The sequence below is a fragment of the Cucurbita maxima genome, unplaced genomic scaffold (assembly GCF_002738345.1).
Source record: "Cucurbita maxima cultivar Rimu unplaced genomic scaffold, Cmax_1.0 Cma_Scf00041, whole genome shotgun sequence".
NCBI lineage: Eukaryota > Viridiplantae > Streptophyta > Magnoliopsida > Cucurbitales > Cucurbitaceae > Cucurbita > Cucurbita maxima.
The window spans coordinates 1,080,216-1,102,539 of NW_019272057.1; the positions used below are offsets into that span (position 1 = coordinate 1,080,216).

Genomic DNA, 22,324 nt, shown 5'->3' on the forward strand with positions numbered 1-22,324 from the left:
TGTAAAAAAACAGCCTAATTTAAGGAAAAGACCTTTTTTTTTTTTCTTTTTGTCGTCCGAAATTCTCAATTTTCGGCAATAATTTTATTAAAATAATAAAAAGCTAAAAACTAAAACTAAAATTATTATTTTATCCTATTTTTAATGTACAAAATAAGAGACTTTTAACAACTTTTCCATCATCTATCCTTCCTTTCCACAAGAAAAATCACATTTAAAAATAAAAATAATAATAAAAAAAAAATAAAACAGACAAACAGAGTTGCCGGCGCGGTGGGTCCCGCCGTCGCATCCATGGCCGTCCCCCGGTGGAGCTCATCTGTGAGCCGTCACCAGAGTTTCAATAAATCTCAACCCATCAAATTTGGGAGCAAATTTATCCGCCGAAGACGAAGAATTCTCTCCTAATTCCTTTTCCTCCTGCAAATTAAACTCCCCAGATCTCAAAAACCGCGAAAAAGACCCGAAATTTACGAGTCAAATTCAACAAGATGGAATCTTTTAATCGACGATTTGTGTATCAAGGCTTACCTGACGAGGGAGCTGAATTTTTGGGTCGCAGAACAGAGTAGAGGAAGAAGGGGAAGCGGAGACGGCGGCGGAGGCGGCGGCGATGGAAGCGGCAATGAAACCAGATTTCTTCATCTTGCAAAAATGGAGGAAGCGTGGAAGAAGAAGAAGAAGAGGAAAAGAGAGCAATTTCGGTGAAGCAGCTACGGCGTATAAATTAAATAAACATATATTGTGGAGAGACGAATTTTTGTAATTCACAAATAATTGGCGCGGTATTGTCCGCCGGTTCGGTGTCGTTAAATTACCTTCTTACCCCCCCTCTTTTTCTTTTTTAAATTTAAATTTTGCTTTTACATCTTGTTATATGACGTAAATACCCCTTTTTTTTCTTTTTTAAATTTTATTTTATTTATATTAGATACGTAGGCAAAATTGAACTTTATCTATGAAAAAAATATTTTAAAATAAATAAATACTAAGTTAAATTAATAGACTTTAAAAAAATTTAATTATACCATTTTTTTAAAAAAAAATTAATTATAACATTTTAAAAAAAAATAAAAAATAATTATGAAAGTTATTTTTGAAACAAACTATTAATTATTTTCATAAAAAAAAAATTAATGTAAAAGCAATTTTTTTTTTTTTTTTTTTTTTTTTTATGTTGCAGTAACTATGGATAGTCTCGTTTGAGAAGGTTGGTTGAGATATCATAGAGATATTATCTGATTCATAAGGATACGAAAAAAGTAGTCTTGGAACAAANAAAAATTAAGGCCTCTGCGGCATACCGACGTTGATTCTTTTGAGGCGAGTGGTTGGGAGTTAGTCCTCTGGCCCTACTCTGATTGGTCAATTTTTCCTTACGTGTCCAATAAGGCTCCTCCACGTGTATGGTGTCGATTAGACCACGTAATGGTACCTCCTTCACTACCTACCCATCCCCATCATCCCCGCCTTAGATATTTAGAACACCACCGGTGGAGGAGGAGGAATTTCCGTCGTTCACACTGTGATTTGACAATTTTACCGAGTAATTTTGAAATTCAAATATTAGTATAATTATTTATTAATGTGATCTAAAGCGTATTTTATGGATCTAAATAAATCATTAAGCAACCTATCAAATTATCTAATTTTCTATAATTTTACTCAATATCATGTCATTTTTAAATTTATTAATGAATTTTTCTATTACAAAAAATAAAATTAATTTTCCCCACGAAATAATTCGTTGGTTAGTGGAAAAAAGTGATTTCGTAAGGGCAGTGATGTCAAAATGCCTTTTTTCGAGGGAATATTTAATAAAAATTAACAGCCACAAGAAACATAACACGTGTCCAAACCCCTGCATTGTCCACCACTATTTTTTTTTAATCCAATTCAACCCACATTAAATTGTGTTTATCTTCAAATTTAAATTTGAATAAATCGTATTAATTGTTTTAAAGTAAAATAAATTAAGGTGAGCGATTGAAACATTCTTTTAGAAAAAAAAATAGATTTTTTTCCCTCAAACTATACAAAAAAACAAAAAAAAAAACAAAAAAAAAAACAAAAAAAAAACAAATAATTTAGTGTACGATCAAAGTTTGAGAATATTTCAATTTGGATAAGTTCGAATAAAAAATCTTTATCTTGTCCCCATCGCTAAAGCTTGACCCGACCTTGATCTCGACCTCCTCAACTCCGACCTCTCATAGTCTTACACCATGTGGCACTAGTTGTCGCTCGATTATTAGGTCGGTGGTCAAATTATTTGTGTGAATATAAGTAGTTCCATGTAGCGGGTTGGCTCCAAATATCTGGCTTATCCACAACCTCATATCAGAAAAAACCAATGATCTTCCCATGCCAAGTCATTCAAAAGGATAAAACTATGGAAATTAAAACTAAGGCTAAATTAGACCATTTATTCCCCCTCAACCCCACGTTGATAATGGCTAAAATACATAGCATAACAAGGCAAGTTAAAGCTTTTAAGACCTTATTTTCAGGCTTTTACTGTCAATGAGACTCGATGGAGCCGATGGCACCAATGCTGAGGAGCCGCTGCACATACTTGCCAAGAACATCAACCTCCAAATTCACCAAATCCCCAACTTTCTTCAATGGAACCACCACAGCATTCTGAGTATAAGCAACCAACATGAAGTTAAAAGCCTTTTCCTCATCAAAAACATCCACCACAGTCAAGCTAGTTCCATCCACCGCAATGAATCCCTTTGCTACAATATAGTTCAGCACAGCCTCCGACGTCCTCACCTTTACCCACAACGAGTCCTCCTCAGCATCCATCGACACTATCTCCCCTGTCCCATCCACATGCCCCTGCACAAAATGCCCACCCATTCGGCTGATTGGTTGAACCGCCCGCTCCAAATTCACCGGAGAACCCGGCACCAGCTCCACCAACGATGTCTTCCTGAGCGTCTCCGGCGCTAACCCCACCTTGAATTCAGATAGTTGGTGGTCAAAAGCCGTCACCGTAAGGCAAGTTCCATTCACTGCAATACTGTCTCCAAGGTTAACGCCTTGAAGAACAGTTTTCGCTGTAATTTCCAAATCAAACCCCCCATTTTCAGCAATACCCAAGTTTTTTACACGCCCCATTTCTTCAACAATGCCGGTGAAAAGGCATTGGACGGAGATCCTCGGCCGAGATTTGCACGGAAATTGGGGCTTCTGACTGGAGGTGAATACAACGAACAGAGATCTTTTGGGATTGAATTTGAAATTAGGGCAGAATTGAGACGATGCGGGATGAACATTGGGAGTTGGGTTCCTCGCCGGAGAAGCCATTTTCGGGATGCTGGACAGTGCGGTCGCCGCCGAGAGCGAAGGAAAAGTTGCCATTTCCTCTGTTTCAACTACAGAGCCGAAAAATTAAACCCAAGAAAGATCAAAAACCCTAAAGCTCAAGCGAAATGGATCAGAAACCCAATAGAATTTGCAGAGGATCGAACGCGGAATAGAAAGAAGATGAACGTACTGCAACGGTGATATCGCCAGAGAAGGAATTTGTTAATAAATTGTTCATCGTTGAGGTTGAGGCGTGGATGGTTCCTGCTGCTGCAGACAGACGGCATGCTCTGTAACTTAGCTTTATTATTAGTTTTTTTAAAGAAAATTTAAAATTTTAAAAATTTAAAATTATAATGATATTAAAAATTGATTTTTCAATAATAATTAAAAATATATATCGTTATTTATAAACAAAAACCTTAATCATTAAAAAATTCAAACAATACCCATTAAACTTTTTTTAATAACCTTTCATTTTTTAAAATAATTAAAAAATATTTTCACTATATTAACATCAAATTTTAAAAATAGTATCAACACCATTTACCATTACCATTTGTACATTAATATATGAATGAAAACATTTATCAATACTCTATAAATAATCTACAAAATTTTTAATATTATTTTTAAAAGTTCACGAGCACTCAAGATAACAACTGTAAATATATTTTTAAATTTCTTAAAAAGTTAAAAAGGTATTAATGTATTAAAGGTTTCTCTTATTCTTTAATTTGTTTAATTTAATAATATTTTTATTAATTTAAAGATAAAGATTTTTTTTAAAAAACAAAAATAAATAAATAGAGATCTCAAATAAAACAAATCTAAATTATATTGGAAAATTAATACGGCATGTTCCATGACAATAATATTTAATAATGTGAGAGGCGGGGTGGCCTTAATTCCGGAGTTTTTTTTTTTTTTTTTTAATTATTATTTTTTCTTATCATTTTCATTTTTTAATTAAAATATTTTGTAAACTAATTAAAATAAATGAAAAACGCAGCTTAAAATAAAATAAAATAAATATAAAAAATCCATTTATATTTAAGAACATTCAAATTTGTGTTACTTTTACTCTTAAATTAATATTTATATTAATTAAAATTCTAAATTTTGATGAGTTAATTAATTTATACCCATGTTGTAATTTGTTTTAAAACACTAATGTATAACTTTTACGTATAAATAAAACTTGGTTACCTCTCTTAGTGAGAGGTAGAATTATTAATGTAATTATTATTACATTAAACACGGTAATAATATAATGTATATTAAACTCTATGCATATGGTAGCACATGACACTTAAATAATAATTGAATGACTTCATTATACGTCAACTTATTAAATTCGATATTTAGCATCACAATTACTTTAAAATTGTGTATAGTGTTCATAGTGAGTTATATATATGATGGCTATACGGAGGAGGAGCGACAAATAAACAAATTGTTCATAGAGCCTCTCCTAAGACCTCATTTTCTAGGCACTCGAACAAAATACATAATTTATTTAATATTCAAAGAAACTATTGATATAACTAAGTTAAAGACATGAATTTGAGGATTATATTGACATAACTTAGTAAGATTGACATATTGAATGTAATTTTATATCCCACAAAATTTTTAATATATTCTTATATTTAATATTATTTTGCCAGCCTGTACAGACAAGTCATATGGTTGTCCACGTCAAAGTCCCAAAAGCTACGCGTCCGCCTCCCCCGCCCTTTCTATTCTTCAATTACTACACTTTGATTTGAATTTTGACAATCATGACCGCCACGTCATATTACGCTTCGAATAAAATATTAATTCTTTTCTTCTCTTCCATCCCTTCTATAAAGTAAAACATTTAATATTAATTGATTTTCATAATAATAATAATAATAATAATAAATTATGTCGCATTAAAATTATTGGTTATTATTACTATTTAATAAATATATGGTCGTGGCCAACTAATTTACTAATTTGTATAGGCGAATGAATAAAATAGTTTTTCTTCAGAAAACTTGAATCTCTCTGAGAGAACGTTTGAAATATCTTGCACCCCTTAAACCTATCTTGATAATGAGAACGATATACGTGTTGGATGATGAAAGTCCCACATCGGCTAATTTAGGGAATGATCATGGGTTTATAAGTGAGGAATACTAACTCCATTGGTATGAGGCCTTTTGGGAATCCCAAAGCAAAGCCATGAGAGCTTATGCTCAAAGTGGACAATATCATACCATTGTGGAGAGTCGTGTTCGTCTAACATGGTATCAGAGCCATGCCCTAAACTTGGTCGTGTCAATAGATTGGCAAATCCTTAAATGTTACAGCATGTCAATAATTAAAGACGTAAAAACTCAACTGGATAGACCGAGATCTAACTTCACATACCCTAGTTTTTATTTTATTTTTTGAAATAGTAAATTATAAATTATAATATTTCCACGATGGATCGTGGTGGGTCCCCCCATAATATTACTTAATCACTAAGGTGTATTTTGGAAAATGAAATTCAAAGCAAGCGGGTCGTTTAGTCAACTTCCCCTCACAGAAAACAGGCTTCTTTCCCAACATCCCGACACACGTGGCCAATGCTGATTGGACAGATGGAATCTTTTTTTTTTTTAAAAAAAAATGTAAAAATACATATTATTTTAATTCCAAGGCTTTGAATTCGCTCCACATACTTTTGAATTTTAGGATTCCCAAAACTTTACTTTTAATTTAAATCAAATAATTTCCACTAAATTCTGAATTACATCCTACCATAATACTAATAATAAATCTCAAATTATATTCTTTATATAATTTAATATTCAATTTTTAAAAGTATTATTAATATTTTTAAATTAAAAAGAATAGCTATAAACTTTTTTAATAAATAAAATATATTAATAAACTTTTCAAATAAATAAAATATATTAATAAACTTTTCAAAGTAACATTACAACATTTTATAGATAAGTCGATAGACGGTTTTCGTCTATATATTGACGATATGAATGGTACATTTTTTTTAATAAAGGTAAATGATGTTAATGCTAATTTTAAAATTATTTCTAAAATGCCATTAAAAGGTTCCAGAGTATTTTTTATATAAATAATAATGGTTTCATCTAAATTTGAGAACGAACTATTTTTTAATTTTTGTTAAGTTTAAAAATATTATTATTTTTTAAAAGTTTAAAGATATTTTTATTAATTAAGTCTCTAAAAATAAATAAATTATTTATACGATTTATTTAAGATTAAAAAATATGATCTGTTTACAAGGATTCACATTCCGTCAATATATTTTAATTCAACTTTAATTAGTAACTTTACAATTATGGATTAAAAAGAAAAAGATTAAAACATTAATTAACTGTTTTCCAAAATTTGGAACTAAAAATACTGATTTTAAGATATTTTGAATTTCACGCCATAGGAAAATCACACGAAACGACTGGATGAGATGAACAAAACGGCAACGCGTCGAGCAGGAGTCTTCTTCTTCGGCCTCCATTTCTGAATGCGAGAGGTTGTCTTGTCTTCGGATCTTCAACCTTTATCTCTCTACTGTTAAAGATTTCTCTCTCTTCTCTTGGTCGGAATCTGAAGCTGTTTAGAAGCATATTGTAGTTGTTTCTATTGAATCTAACCTTGATTTTGATGTCATGAGTACTCGCCAGCGCCCTCAGCCGCCGCCTGATGAAAATGAACCCTACAACATAATCCCCATCCACAATCTCCTTGCTGATCATCCTTCACTTCGTTTTCCGGAGGTACGCGCCGCCACTGCTGCCTTGAGGGCGGTTGGTAGCCTCCGGAAGCCGCCGTATGTTCAATGGCTTCCTCACTTGGATATCCTCGATTGGCTTGCGCTTTTCTTTGGGTTTCAGAAGGATAACGTTCGGAATCAACGGGAGCATCTTGTGCTTCATTTGGCCAATGCTCAGATGCGCTTAACCCCTCCTCCTGATAATATTGACACTCTTGACGCCGCCGTTTTACGGCGCTTTAGGAAGAAGCTGTTGAAGAATTACACCAGTTGGTGCTCGTACCTGGGGAAGAAGTCCAACATTTGGATCTCGGATCGTCGTGAGGCGGATCAGCGCCGCGAATTGCTGTATGTTTCGTTGTACTTGCTCATATGGGGTGAGTCTGCAAATTTACGCTTTGCTCCTGAATGTATTTGTTATATCTTCCATCACATGGCCATGGAAATGAATAAGATTTTGGAGGATTATATAGATGAAAATACTGGTCAGCCGATATTGCCCACTTTTTCGGGCGAAAATGCTTTCCTAAATTGTGTTGTTAAACCCATTTACGAGACCATAAAAGCTGAGGTTGAGAGTAGCAAAAATGGTACTGCCCCGCATCGAATTTGGAGGAACTATGACGATATTAACGAGTATTTTTGGAGTAAGAGGTGCTTTGAGAAACTCAAATGGCCCATTGATGTGGGTAGTAACTTTTTTGTGACTTCTAGCAGGGGTAGGCATGTGGGCAAGACTGGATTTGTAGAGCAAAGATCTTTCTGGAATTTGTTTCGAAGTTTTGATAGTCTATGGGTCATGTTGATTCTATTTCTTCAGGCCGCCATTATTGTTGCATGGGATGGTAGGCAGCCCTGGTTTTCGTTGAGGGAGCGAGATGTCCAAATTAAGCTTTTGAGTGTGTTTTTCACTTGGAGTGGCTTGAGGTTTCTGAAGACATTGCTTGATGCAGCGATGCAGTATAGTTTGGTTTCAAGGGAAACTTTGGGACTTGGAGTGAGATTGGTAATGAAATCCATTGTTGCTGCAGCATGGACCATCTTGTTCGTAGTTTTTTATGTGAGGATTTGGACGCAGAGGAACCGAGATAGAATTTGGTCTGCTCAGGCTAACAAGGACGTTAGCAATTTTCTTATTGCAGGCGGTGTGTTTATTGTTCCAGAGGTTCTGGCGTTGGCTCTTTTTATCCTTCCATGGATTAGGAATTTCATGGAAGAGACCAACTGGAGGATCTTTTATATGTTATCGTGGTGGTTTCAGAGCAGGACTTTCGTTGGCCGTGGGTTGAGGGAAGGCCTGGTGGACAATATCAAGTACAGCTTGTTCTGGATTCTGGTGCTTGCTACAAAATTCAGCTTTAGTTATTTTCTGCAGATCAAACCCATGATTGCCCCAACAAAATCACTGTTGCAATTGAGGGACGTCACCTACGAGTGGCATCAGTTCTTTACGAGGAGTAACAGATTTGCGGTCATATTACTTTGGCTTCCTGTTGTCTTGATCTACCTCATGGATTTGCAGATTTGGTATTCTATCTACTCCTCTTTTGTTGGAGCAGCTGTTGGGTTGTTTGATCACTTGGGTGAGATACGGAATATCCCACAGTTGAGGCTAAGATTCCAGTTCTTTGCCAGTGCCATTCAATTTAATCTAATGCCTGAAGAGCAACTTCTGAATGCCAGAGGGACACTGAAGAGCAAGTTTAAAGATGCTATTCATCGGTTGAAGCTTAGATATGGTCTTGGCCACTCTTATAAGAAGCTTGAATCTAACCAGGTTGAGGCCACTAAGTTTGCTATAATATGGAATGAGATAATAACTATTTTCAGGGAAGAAGATATCATCTCTGACCATGAGGTTGAGCTATTGGAGTTGCCCCTGAATTCTTGGAATATTAAAGTTATTCGCTGGCCATGTTTCCTTCTTTGCAATGAGCTATTGCTCGCACTCAGTCAAGCCAAAGAATTGATAGATGCTCCTGACAAATGGCTCTGGCATAAGATTTGCAAGAATGAGTATAGACGTTGTGCTGTTATTGAAGCCTACGAATCCATCAGGCATTTGATACTCCAGATTCTTAAGCATAATTCTGAAGAGAAATCGATTATGACAGTTTTATTCCAAGAGATTGATCATTCTATCGAACTTGAGAAGTTCACAAAAACATTCAATATGAATGCATTGCCAGAGCTCCATACCAAGTTGATCAAACTTGCCGAACTATTGAGCAAACCTAAGAAAGACACAAACCAAGTTGTAAACACACTACAGGCAATTTATGAAATTGCCACTCGAGACTTTTTCAAGGAGAAGCGAAGCGGTGATCAACTAATAGTTGATGGATTGGCTCTCCGTAACTCAACCTCAACCACTGGGCTTCTTTTTGAAAATGCTGTTAAGTTTCCTGATGCTAGTAATGAGAGCTTTTACCGCCAGGCTCGTCGTTTGCATACTATTCTTACCTCTCGGGACTCTATGCATAACATACCGATCAATCTTGAGGCAAGGCGCCGACTCGCCTTTTTTAGTAACTCCTTATTCATGAACATTCCTCATGCACCTCAAGTTGAGAAAATGATGGCTTTCAGTGTTCTGACCCCCTACTACAGCGAGGAAGTATTATACAGCAAAGAACAGCTTCGCACTGAAAATGAAGATGGAATTTCAATTCTGTATTATCTGCAGACAATTTATGTTGATGAATGGAAAAATTTCCTGGAGCGTATGAACCGAGAAGGGATGATGAAAGACAATGAAATTTGGACAACTAAGCTAAGAGATCTTAGGCTTTGGGCATCATTCAGGGGACAGACACTAACCCGAACTGTGAGAGGAATGATGTATTATTATCGAGCCCTCAAGATGCTGGCATATTTGGATTCTGCTTCAGAAGTGGACATTAGGGAAGGATCACAAGAGCTTGGTTCTTTGAGACAAGAAGGTAGTATTGATGGTTTTGCCTCAGAAAGCTTACCTTCATCTAGGAACTTCAGTAGATCAGGCAGTTCAGTAAGTTTGCTTTTTAAAGGCCATGAGTATGGGACTGCTTTGATGAAGTATACTTACGTGGTTGCCTGTCAGATTTATGGGACCCAAAAGGCCAAAAAAGATCCTCATGCTGAGGAAATTTTATACTTGATGAAAAGCAACGAGGCCCTGCGAGTTGCCTATGTTGATGAGGTTTCTACTGGGAGAGGAGAGAAAGATTACTACTCTGTTCTGGTAAAATATGATCATCAGCTAGAGAGGGAAGTGGAGATTTACAGGATAAAGTTGCCTGGTCCCTTGAAGCTTGGAGAGGGTAAACCGGAGAACCAAAATCATGCTATTATCTTTACACGTGGTGATGCAGTGCAAACAATCGATATGAACCAAGACAATTATTTTGAGGAGGCACTCAAAATGAGAAATCTCTTGGAAGAATATAGACACAATTATGGAATTAGGAAGCCCACTATCTTGGGAGTTAGAGAGCATATTTTTACCGGTTCTGTTTCATCACTCGCTTGGTTTATGTCAGCTCAGGAAACTAGTTTTGTCACATTGGGTCAACGAGTTCTAGCTAACCCATTAAAAATTCGTATGCATTATGGTCATCCAGATGTGTTTGATCGTTTTTGGTTCTTGACTAGAGGTGGAATCAGTAAAGCATCCAGAGTGATTAACATCAGTGAGGACATATTTGCAGGCTTTAATTGTACGCTGCGTGGAGGTAATGTTACGCACCACGAATACATCCAAGTAGGCAAGGGGAGGGATGTTGGATTTAATCAGGTGTCCATGTTTGAGGCCAAGGTTGCTAGTGGAAATGGCGAGCAAGTTCTCAGTAGAGATGTATACAGGTTGGGCCACAGGCTTGACTTCTTCCGTATGCTATCGTTCTTTTACACTACCGTCGGATTTTTTTTCAACACAATGATGGTAACTTTAACTGTGTATGCATTCTTATGGGGGCGACTTTATCTTGCTCTTAGTGGTATTGAAAATGCTATCGCAAGTGAATCTAATAATGGGGCACTTGCTACAATTTTGAACCAGCAGTTCATTATCCAACTTGGTCTTTTCACTGCACTCCCAATGATTGTAGAGAACTCGCTTGAACATGGTTTCCTTCAATCAATCTGGGACTTTTTGACCATGCAACTCCAGCTTTCATCCATATTCTACACGTTTTCAATGGGAACTCGTGCTCATTATTTTGGAAGAACAATTCTTCATGGTGGTGCAAAGTATCGGGCAACAGGCCGTGGTTTTGTTGTGCAGCACAAGAGTTTTGCAGAAAACTATAGGCTTTATGCTCGCAGCCATTTCATTAAAGCAATCGAACTTGGTTTGATTCTTATAGTTTATGCATCACATAGTGCAGTGTCTTCTGACACGTTTGTTTATATTGCCATGACCTTCACAAGTTGGTTCCTCGTCGGTTCGTGGTTGATGGCTCCGTTCGTATTTAATCCTTCTGGTTTTGATTGGTTGAAGACTGTATATGACTTCGATGACTTCATGAACTGGATATGGTACCGTGGCAGCATATTTGCAAAAGCTGAACAGAGTTGGGAAAGATGGTGGTATGAAGAACAGGATCATTTAAAGACAACTGGGTTTTGGGGAAAGGTGCTGGAGATAATCTTAGACCTCAGATTCTTCTTTTTCCAGTATGGTGTTGTATATCAGCTTGGAATTTCTGCTGGCAGTACGAGTATTGCTGTTTACCTGTTATCTTGGATATACGTGTTTGTGGCCTTGGCAACTTACGTGGTTGTAGCGTATGCTCGGGATAAATACGCTGCTAAAGAGCACATCTACTATCGGCTCGTCCAATTCCTCATTATTATACTTGCAGTTGTAATTATAGTCGCCTTGCTTGAATTCACAGCATTTAGATTCATAGATATCTTCACTAGTTTGTTGGCATTTCTGCCTACGGGATGGGGATTATTGTTGATTGCCCAAGTACTCCGGCCGTTCCTCCAGTCGACCATACTTTGGGAAGTTGTTATTTCCGTGGCACGATTCTACGATATATTGTTCGGAGTGATTGTCATGATTCCCGTGGCAGTGCTATCATGGTTACCTGGGTTTCAGTCAATGCAGACGAGAATCTTATTCAATGAAGCTTTCAGTAGAGGCCTTCGTATATTCCAGATTGTTACTGGGAAAAAATCAAAGGTCGACCAAGATTAAGGTAATTGCTTTATCTCCAATGTTTGTATATACCAATTGCGAATAGGCAGCATTGATATTGAAAAGTTCCCTTTCATTTCAGGGTTAGAACGTCAGCAGATGTAGAAAAATCATAGAACTTGGTAGTCTGTCTTCATGCTTTGATCTGCCGAGGTTCTCTGCTCGATAAAATCGCTTTTCCTCGTCTGAGGCAGACGCGAAATCTCGCTTACTTGTGATTATATTTGGTTCCTGTTACAGATCTATGTATGGATAAGCTTTTCGTATGTAATTCTGGGGAAGTTTTATGTATTATACCCTCCCACAGAATGGTTACATCCACCCAGAAAGTATATGTTGTAATAGATTTGTTTGATCTGATGATTGCTTGAGGTATTGACATTTTTTCTTTTGGAAATGCAGTGATTTGTTGATGTAAAAATGAACATGATGCTTGTAGCTTTCCATAGCCATTTCCCAGTACTTCCACTTATTGAGATTATACATACATTTTTGCGGTCAATCCTGATATCTGCTGTCATTGTAGACTACTATTTTTAGCGTGGCCGGTCACATCACGACACTTTCCAATTTTGGCCAAAACATGGCTAGATGGGCGCTACTTTAGGGTTGCCCTTTGTTTGTCTTGACGTGGAGGGTCACTCAGTGAAGTTGCCACTTTAGGGTTGCCGGTTGCCACTTGTTTGTCCTGACGTGGGAGGGTCACAACCTACTTTCTCTCTCAGTGAAGTTGTGACACTCTCCCTCACTTAATCTGACTTTCTCAAAGGCACAATCCTACCGCCGATTGTGACTGTGACACTGAACAGGTTACATAATTGTTATTCAGATCATTACCATTGCCCTGGTTTATAGATTACAAGTTACAACATCTTAGTTCTCAAACTCGTTCCTCTCATGTATTGATGAAGTCGATGGTGGGCACAGGCACAACTCAATCTCTTGAGACTCCGAGGAGGCTAGCTAAGCAGTAAGACCCTCATATTATGACCTAATAATTCAATTTGCAGCTTTGGAGAGGAGTTGAAAGGCAAATAGGTATGACTTATATTTTTGCTCAAAAAAGCATTACAGGTACCAGTTCATGTATAGTCTGGTTTGAAATTCAATACTGTAGGTTAAGCTAACTAATCTATTTTGAATATGTATCAACAGAAGAAGCAAAGTGTAGAGGGACAAAATATGGCAGCAACAAATTGAATTCTCCCAAATCAAATAAGACTCTCAGATCACCATCTCCCACCACACACATATTTCAATTCTCTTAGTTGTAGGGTGTCTCCCCCAATTCTTGCCAACCTGCATGATTGCTCTATAATAAGCCTATGTATCGATCGTCTTTCCCACGGGACAATCCCAAAATCATCATTACTCTCGTCCATTCCTTCGACTAGGAACTGCCATGCTAAGGAGCCAGCTCCCGACCGGTTCCTCTTAGCAGCTTTGTAAATCACGTCGTAAACAGTTTTGTAAAATCTATCTCGCTGCTCTGGCGTGAAGCCTTTGTTCAGGTTTGACAGTCCAAATTCAGTAAACATGACTGGCTTCTTAAGTACTTTGTCACCATCATCAATATGAGAGATCATCCACTTGGAGACAAATCTCATTTCGTCTTCGAAATCTTGATCGTGGAACCTAATCGACACAGAATGTTAATTTCGTGATCTAAACAGGCATAGATATGACTAGAATCATTGAGATATTAGGAATTGGATGTTCTGTAACCAAGTTTGCTGTTGCCGTTCAATGCTCACCAATGGTCAGGATAGATATGAACAGAGGCAAAATCGACGTATGGGACCGCAGAGTTGCGGATGAAATCAGATCCAAGTCTCGACGCCCACTCTTCAGGGTTCACAGTAGACCTCTTGAGGCTATTTGGACCATAAAATCCTTCCAACCCGACCGTTAGTAGATGCTTCTTGTCGATTGATTTAATGTAAGCTGACATTTCTTCAATCCAATCCTACAATTTCATTTCTCACCATAAGTATATGCATGGAAATATCCACTTAAAGCAGAGTGAAGAAAAAAAAAAGAACATGATTTTCATATAAAGAAATCAACTTGAAAAAATTGGAGCTTAAGAACCATGCAGGGAACTCACAACTTTCACAAGTACAAAATTGAGCTATCAATCAATAGATTCAAACGGAAGTATAGTAGGTTCAACGAGGTTCAGGTTTCAATTGGTTCGCCCGACTAATTGTTCTCGTATAGCACCTATTATGGTAAAAATTTCTCAAATTTGAAAATTGGATTATTTATTCGAATGAACCCCGTAATTGTAAGAAAGTAGGTTTTTAAGCTATAGGTAAGAAGGAAAGTCCGAGAATAGAGTCAAAGGTTCCGGAGTTGTACTAGTTTTCGCTTTCATCTCCTCTACTGTAAAGGAATATCTGATTCTGATTCTTTCAATTTATAAAGGTTCCGGTTCAAGTTCAGATCAAGAGAGCAGGACGTTAATCGAGCCTTTCCATGCCTAGTACCGGTTTCGGTTAAAGACCATCTTACAACTTAGTTAGAGAGTATCAAGAGCTGAACCAGAGTCCAATTCTTTCAAATCTCATTTGGTTTAACATCCAGAAATCAGTAAGAATCAAAATCTTACAACTTACTTGAAGAGTATCGCCCGAAGCATCGGTCATGCAACGTGGCTCGTTCATCAATTCCCATCCAAAGATGGTGGGATCATCTCTATATTGAATTCCAGTGATAGAGTTCTTTCTTGTCAGGATAGTCTGCAAAACATAGAGCACATTAGAACCAGATACAGGTTCATAAAACCGATGCCTCGTTCGAAAATATGTTGGATGACACACTGTGCTACAACGACAACCTAGCCATAAGGTCAATAAACTCAGAATCCATAGCATATCTTCAGGATGAATACCCAAAACATCAATGTTATGAAAAACATGGGACGAACTCATTGTTAAATATGGAATGTACCTTAATATAGTTCTTAAAGTAAATTCGTATCGATGGATCATAGAAGAAGGAATCATTGGATGAGCTTAAACCAACACCCTCTTGCCATGCCCACTTCACATACTGTGTCTTTCCACCATAGGCCTGCAAGTTGTCGACTAAGCTAAGAAGAAGCCTAATCCCATGTTGTCTTGCTTCTGCAATGACATGATCCAAAGCCTGCCACCAAGAGAACCTGTTAAAACTTGAGCTGATAACAATACAACTTCAACAACACATTCAAGCAAACCAAAGATATCATCAATCCAATACAAATCTGCCTAGACAAAACATATAGACAAGACATATATTTTCCTTGTGTAGCGTTTGGATAATGTGTCGTTTCCCTGGTTTCTTAAACAGAGAGACAGATAGAGAGATTGTAACATTTCAAGTCCACTGTTAGTAAATACTGTCCTCTTTGAGCTTCCCCTTATGGTTTTTAAAACGTGTTTGCTAGAGAGAGGTTCCACACCCTTATAAAGAATGCTTCGTTCCGCTTTTCAACCGATGTGGGATCTCACAATCTATTTCCAGTGTCCTTGCTGGCACACCACCTCATGTCCACCCCCTCACTGGCACATTGTCCAGTGTCTGGCTCTGATGCCATTTGTAACAACCTAAATCCATCACTAGCAGATATTGTCCTCTTTAAGCTTTCCCTTTCGAGCTTCCTCTCAAGGTTTTTAAAACGTGTCGGCTAGGGAGAGGTTTCCACACCCTTATAAAGAATGCTTCGTTCCCCCTCTCTAACCGATGTGAGATCTCACAATCCACCTCCTTTCAAGGTCCTGCACCTGAACTAAAAATTAAAAACTATGGTTCTTCCTTGAATTCTAGACCTCAGTTTATGAACTAAAAACTATATTGTCAAGTAAACAAACAAAACCAGCTTGATCTTTCACAGAAATACAAGTTATAATGCTTTTCAATCAGCTTATTCCATGTTGTTTTATGACTACAGAAACATTTCTGTCGGTGGTAGCACCGAGCTCCCATTCTTTGTCCAATGGAGCCTTTCAACCATGACAGAATCCTCTAAAACAGACATTGAAAGAAACCAATCAAGAATACAGAACCAAAGCATAGGAGAGACCAAGAATCAAACAAGAGTTCAAGAACAGAGACAACAGGAATCTCTCAGATGTATATCAGAAAATGCAGCTCAACATGAAAATCAATACCTTAAAGACACGTTCATTAAACCTGCCGGGAGAAACCTGAAGGGCATTATAACCGCCGTCGTTGAAAGCCCAAGTCCGGCAAACTGTAAGCCCCATCTTCCTCGCCGCCTGCAGCATCGCTCTAACTCTGGGCTTCCTATATTCCTCAACGGCATGGTCCATAAACCAGTAAGAATTCCATCCATTGATATAAAACGCCTTACCATTCACCATGAACTGCGTTCCACTTCTCTCCACAAAGTCCATTTTAAGGGGCTTAGTATCCTCAATCCTCCAGTTCCCAAACGACATGTAAATGAAAGCCAAACAAGATGCAAATCCAAGAATCGGGTAAAACAGCCCATTCCCAGCCATCATTTCCTTTAACGAACACCAAAATCAAAGAATCCAGATGATTATTCAAATCAAAATCAAAGAATCGCTCATACCCAGATGCGATTTCAGAACAAAAAACCTCAAGGAACGAGAATGTCGGCGACCTCAGCCGATCTTATTGCAAACCCAGATCCCTATTTCCTCCACAAGTTAATAACAATCCCACTTCAAGCTAAATACCGTCTCGGATATTGGAAATTTATAAAGAGAGAAAGAACAAAGAGGATATGACAAAAGAAATCACACCAATCAAGGAAAATCAATGAGAGATTAAGCAAAAGAAGCAAAAAGAGGTTGAGATTGAATGAGTATAGTAGAATGTTGGTATCCTTTCGATGGTTTAATTAGATCTACAAACCCTCTCGTTTTTTCTTTTTTTCAAGCTTTTCCTTCACGACCTCAAAAAGCAACCGTCTGGTTCAACCCACGTAAATGGGCAGCCGTTCCCAAATTTCAACAAAACCAGCAGATTAAAATACTCCCGTTTCCTTTTCACCGTTCCCTGATTTGAACATGAAAAGGACAAGTTAAAAAAAAAACCCAACAAATTCTGAAATCTGAATTACTCACATGTAAGAGTTCTTCCTTGTCTCCCACCTTGATTTCGAAATTTCTTTTAAGTTATTGCATTTGCAATAACTTAAAAAAGGAAAAAAAAAACCCAATAAAAATAGACAGCAATTAGAACATTTGCAAATTGAAGACCGAAGAAGATCCAAGGAGCAATTAAACATGGAAGGCTAAAAGAATCCAGCTTCATTTAGTAAATTACTAAGCATTGTTAATTATGGTTAAAGTAATGAAAGAAGAGCCTTAAAATGCTGATTAATTGAGAGGTTCTTGATTAAGAAATGGGGGAATGTAAGGAAATTGAGGCGATTTGGGGTATTAGAGTGGATTTTACTTGATTAATCCGACAAAAATGATGAACTCTAATTTTAAAACATCGATTCTGTTGAGAAAGAGGAACCGAAAACAAAGCAATTATTATTATTTGGAAGAAAGATGTCCACAGGCCCATATCAAAAGGGAAACCCCAAATTAATTAATTAATTATTCTTCAATTATTGTTTTAGAACTAAAAAATTTAAAATCATACCATTTAGGCCTCCTTTTATAAGAACTTCTATTTTAATTTTCTATTTTTTAAATTTGTGCTGATTTTTTTTTTTTTTTTTTTTTTTTTTNCACTGACATTTATATGATCTAGTACTTTGAATTAGTTTGTTGTTCATGTATGAGAACCTCATTCCGTTTCCGATTCTTCAGTAACAATGTTTATCATAAAAGGGTTTGCAAGTCTTATCTTTACTACATAATATCTTTAAAATGTTGGTTGATTAGAAATCAAAATTGTATCCTTGTTGAACTTCGTGATAAAAATGCATAATATTGATGTAGAAATTTGGAGATGACAACGAAGGGGATGCAGGATACATCATAACAATAAGGGAATATTCTGTAAGCCATGTTTGAAGTGTAGAGACTGTATCATAAACATTCAATTTGATTAATCACCTTCCAAACTTATGAAATTGTTACAAATAAACCCTCCCATTATAATACCATTAGTGACATATGGCAAACTGGACAAACGACCCTTGAACATTAAGGATTGTTACAATCAAACCTCGAACTACTATAGGATTGTTACAATTTAGCTTAAGTTTTTAATTCTACCAAGTTTGAAAACATTAACTATAATGTTAGCCTTAAATTTTTTTTTTTTTTTTTTTTTTTTTTTTGAAATCTGTTTAGCTTAACTTTTATTTATTTTTATTTGAGTTGGATTGAATTTTTTTAGTCGGGTTAACCCGATCAACTGAAAAAGTTACATCCCAACTCTACTTTTAAGATTAGATGTTTGTAGCCGATATTAGTGATACGTCCTGACTTATGACGGATTGATATTTGAGTATTTTGGTTATTAACGTAACCCAAATCAATCTGACAACAGAAAAACTTGAATTGAGTTGGATTGGGAACTCTATTCAAGTAACTCGGGTCAAGAACTTTTTGGAAGTGATTAATTTAAGGTAAAGCTACCGACATCTGCTATAACAAAAATAGAAGTTGTACCAACTTTATTCTAAATTAATTTGGTAAAAGGCTTTTCAAATGCTTAACCAAACAATAATTAGATTTGGTCACTGATGTTATATTTAATAATATGTGTATTTCTGGCTAAATTATCATAATCCCTACTTCCAAAATTTGGTCAGAGATTTAATCGTAAACTATTTGGTGGACCTAATCTTACCTCTCCCTTTCTTATATGTTATAGGGTTAGATTAATCAATTTAGATTCCGTTCGAGTTTTATTTGGAGAGGTGGAAGGAATCACGACTAGCAAACACTCTGTTGCTTGCCTTGTACATCCTGACCATTGTCTTACATTTTCTGTTTTCAAGATTGACTATTGAAAATACCCCGTAAGTAGTTTCTCGGGATTAAATATACAAAGACATATAGCAAGATCATAGAAGGTACATTTTGAGACCTGAATATGGTATGTATAAATATGTCATTTTCTTTTCTTGTGGCCTAATTGTGAGATCTCATATCGGTTGGAGAGGAGAACGAAACATTTCTTAGAAAAGTGTAGAAACCTCTCTCTCGTAGATGCATTTTAAAACCTTAAGCTCAGAAGGAAAAGCCCAAAAAGAACAATATATATTAGCGGTGGACTTGAGTTTTTACAAATAGTATAGAGCCAATTATCGGGCGGTATGCCAGCAATGCTAAAACTAATAGACCATTATCCTATGTTTTGAATTATCCCAATTATCTCGTAATGCTAAAACAAGTATCACGAAAGATCATACTTCAACGGATAAGAATTGGCATCCAATCAATGACATCAAACCAAACATATCACAACACCTCAGGAAAATAAATAGTTAACCGCCACAATTATATGATTGATATAACATCGTATACAATCAGTGCATGCACAACCACCTCAAAACCTCGCGAAAAAACACTAATTCTTAAAGCCATGGCATCCATGTTAGACAAGAACAGATCATTAACAACAAGAAACAGTGGTTCCACTCAATAATTATGATCTAGAAAGAAAGGCACCAAACAAAAAGTGAATAAAAAACAAACCCCAAAAATATAATAGCAACCTCATTTAAGCTTATCTACTTCTCCACCAAACGCCAACAACTTGATCCTTAGACAATCACCAATCCCAAGCGGCATAATAATGAGCAACGGGCAGGGATGGACCCCAAGCTACCGCCAAGCAGCCCAAAGCAGCACCGCAAAGGCCACCCAAAACCTTGCCTTCCTTCAACAAGACCTTCACCACAAGCCCCACCATTATCTCTTTACTAATCTTCCTCCCCTCCGCCACCACCCTCCGCCTCGACCGCCCAATCAGCACCAACAAAACCACCACCGTGATCCACGTTACCACCGCCGCAGCCGCTGCCATAGCCAAGCAAACCAACAAGCCACCCACCACAACCAAACTGCAATAATGCCCCAATTGCACCAAACAAAATGCAACCACTCCACACCCCAACGCTGCAGCCCACAATTGTGGTCGGAAAAATGGCGCCTTTCTTGCTCCTTCCATCTGGGTTTGGTGGGTTTTTAGGAAAATTGGAAGTGGGGTTCTGAAAGTGTTGAAGAGATTTATGAGTATACCCCTAAAGAAAGCAATAATTGTGTCATTAATTGGGGCAGCGATGTTGCAGAGCATAGTGTAAGTTTTGTAGCTGTGGATGAGCTTTGTTTTTATGTTTTTAGGTTAACTTTTCTTCTATCGAAATGGTCCACCTTCCACTACTTTTTTTTTTCATATAATTTTTTTTGGATGAAATTAACCCGTTCTACTATTTTTCGTCAAAATGGGAGTTTCAGTTGTCTACAACATTTCTGTCAGATGAACACGACCCTCCACAATGGTATGATATTGTCATAAGCTCTCATGACTTTCATTTGAGTTTTCCAAAAGGCCTCAAAGAGAGAGTATATCTTAATTATTTATCCCCACTATTATTCCCGAGGGACTTTCATCATCCAACAATGTACACGGGCAGGGTAGGGACGGAAAGACTTTCACATCTTCATCCTCGCCATCTATTTCATTTTTCGGTTCCTGTGAAATTCTCTTTTTTATTGTTTATTATTTTTTTTTAAAAAAAACTTTTTAATGCATACATTTTATTTTTCAATATTATTAATTGGGTTGATTCACTCATGTATTAGAAATTGGAATTAGAACCGCTTGTAAAATCATTTCACTTCCAATATAAAATTAATCTATGTTTAAATTACGAGAAATAAAATTTGATAACACAATTTTTAAAAGGGAAGAAAAACACCATAAAAATAGTCAACATTGAACGAGAATCTCGGCATGGTTCAAAAGAGTCACCACAAATTAAATGGATATCTCTCCCTTTATAATAGTCAACATTATGCAGAAGGTCGTTGAGTCGATATTACATTTTTAAATTCGATTTAAACGCTGACATTTTTATTTAAAATTTATATCTCAATTATTAAATATGTTTAAGTGAATAAGGTAATTCGATAATGACTTTTTGATAGGTGGCAGTTAACCCACCGCAACAATATAATAATTTGAGAAAATATTAAAGAAATAATATTTTTACGAGATTAATAATAATATTGAGTCAAAAATTTGAAAAATTAAATTGGCTTCAATTCTATAATTAATTGTATAAATATACTTTAAGCTTTGAGCCTTCGTGGGCTAAGCCCATGGGCCTCAACAAAATTAAAATCAATAAAGTTTAGGATTTAATTTAAAATTTTTAAAATAAATAGAAAAATAAAAATCAATGGCCCCAAGAGAGTAACCACACAGTTGACTATGATGAGAGGACAGCCAATAAGGGTTAAAAATTCAGCATATGTTGACCTCAATTATTCAAACATAAATGACCCATACTTCAGTCTAACCTATCTTATCCTTTTCTAAAATGTCTATAATTGTAATTTTACTTCCATTTTCTTGAACCGACCTCCATTCTCTCCTTATCTCTACTCGACTAAGCTAAGAAATTACTGAAAATGTCTCGAAATTACAAATAAAAGAAAGTTGTGGCAATTAGAAATATTGTGTTTCGTGCCGGTACGAGTTTTGGTCTTTAGACTACATTTATCGAGACTGCCTAAATTGTCACCATTTTTTCGTTCTTCGAATGACGCTAGTGGAGATAAATTTCTTATGGAAGGCTGAAAAATTATTTTTGGACCAACTCGAAATTTTAAGTTGTTGAATTGGTAACTCGAATGACTGGAATAAGGTTCACAATTCAGCCCAACTCAGCCCTCTATTTCTTTAAATTAGGTTGAGTTAGAGTAGACTCATGGTATTTTTTAATTATTAAAAAATCATATTTGTGTGTCCACCTCACGAACAGCTAAAATAAATTCATTTCTCCTGACTTTTTGGCAGAAATTAATTCTCGAATTATTTATTTTAAAATAAATATAACAGTCCATTATTACTCAATATTTATTAATCTCGCACAGAATATTAAA

At 36.3% G+C, this 22,324-nt stretch overlaps 5 protein-coding genes and 1 non-coding gene across 7 annotated transcripts; 2 read left to right on the top strand and 4 right to left on the bottom strand.

The window, feature by feature from the left end:
* Positions 1–99: 99 nt before the first annotated feature.
* Positions 100–737, bottom strand: LOC111469626. The gene is made up of 2 exons (XM_023114958.1): positions 532–737; positions 100–420 (listed from the first exon to the last, which is right to left on the bottom strand). Exons 1-2 carry the CDS (start codon positions 643–645, stop codon positions 316–318), a joined length of 219 nt encoding a protein of 72 aa, XP_022970726.1. The 5' UTR covers positions 646–737; the 3' UTR covers positions 100–315.
* Positions 738–2,201: 1,464 nt separating this feature from the next.
* Positions 2,202–3,594, bottom strand: LOC111469618 (riboflavin synthase-like). The gene has a single exon (XM_023114952.1). It carries the CDS (start codon positions 3,367–3,369, stop codon positions 2,521–2,523), a length of 849 nt encoding a protein of 282 aa, XP_022970720.1. The 5' UTR covers positions 3,370–3,594; the 3' UTR covers positions 2,202–2,520.
* Positions 3,595–6,765: 3,171 nt separating this feature from the next.
* Positions 6,766–12,771, top strand: LOC111469606 (callose synthase 12-like). The gene is made up of 2 exons (XM_023114934.1): positions 6,766–12,270; positions 12,352–12,771. Exon 1 carries the CDS (start codon positions 6,981–6,983, stop codon positions 12,267–12,269), a length of 5,289 nt encoding a protein of 1,762 aa, XP_022970702.1. The 5' UTR covers positions 6,766–6,980; the 3' UTR covers position 12,270; positions 12,352–12,771.
* LOC111469929 lies at positions 9,910–9,990 on the top strand. The gene has a single exon (XR_002714940.1). It is a non-coding gene; the product is annotated as a small nucleolar RNA J33 (small nucleolar RNA).
* A 521-nt stretch (positions 12,772–13,292) lies between the features above and the next one.
* Positions 13,293–17,543, bottom strand: LOC111469612 (mannan endo-1,4-beta-mannosidase 2-like). 2 transcript variants are annotated; one of them, XM_023114944.1, is made up of 6 exons: positions 17,369–17,543; positions 16,424–17,300; positions 15,222–15,419; positions 14,888–15,010; positions 14,024–14,235; positions 13,499–13,904 (listed from the first exon to the last, which is right to left on the bottom strand). In XM_023114944.1, the coding sequence occupies exons 2-6, from the start codon at positions 16,778–16,780 to the stop codon at positions 13,499–13,501; spliced, it is 1,296 nt and encodes a 431-aa protein (XP_022970712.1). In that variant the 5' UTR covers positions 16,781–17,300; positions 17,369–17,543. The 2 variants fall into 2 exon arrangements, with proteins under 2 accessions (XP_022970711.1, XP_022970712.1); XM_023114943.1 differs by having other exon boundaries at positions 13,293–13,904; positions 16,424–17,541.
* A 2,143-nt stretch (positions 17,544–19,686) lies between these two features.
* On the bottom strand, positions 19,687–20,655 carry LOC111469624. Its single transcript, XM_023114956.1, has one exon. It carries the CDS (start codon positions 20,508–20,510, stop codon positions 19,986–19,988), a length of 525 nt encoding a protein of 174 aa, XP_022970724.1. The 5' UTR covers positions 20,511–20,655; the 3' UTR covers positions 19,687–19,985.
* Between the last annotated feature and the right edge of the window lie 1,669 nt (positions 20,656–22,324).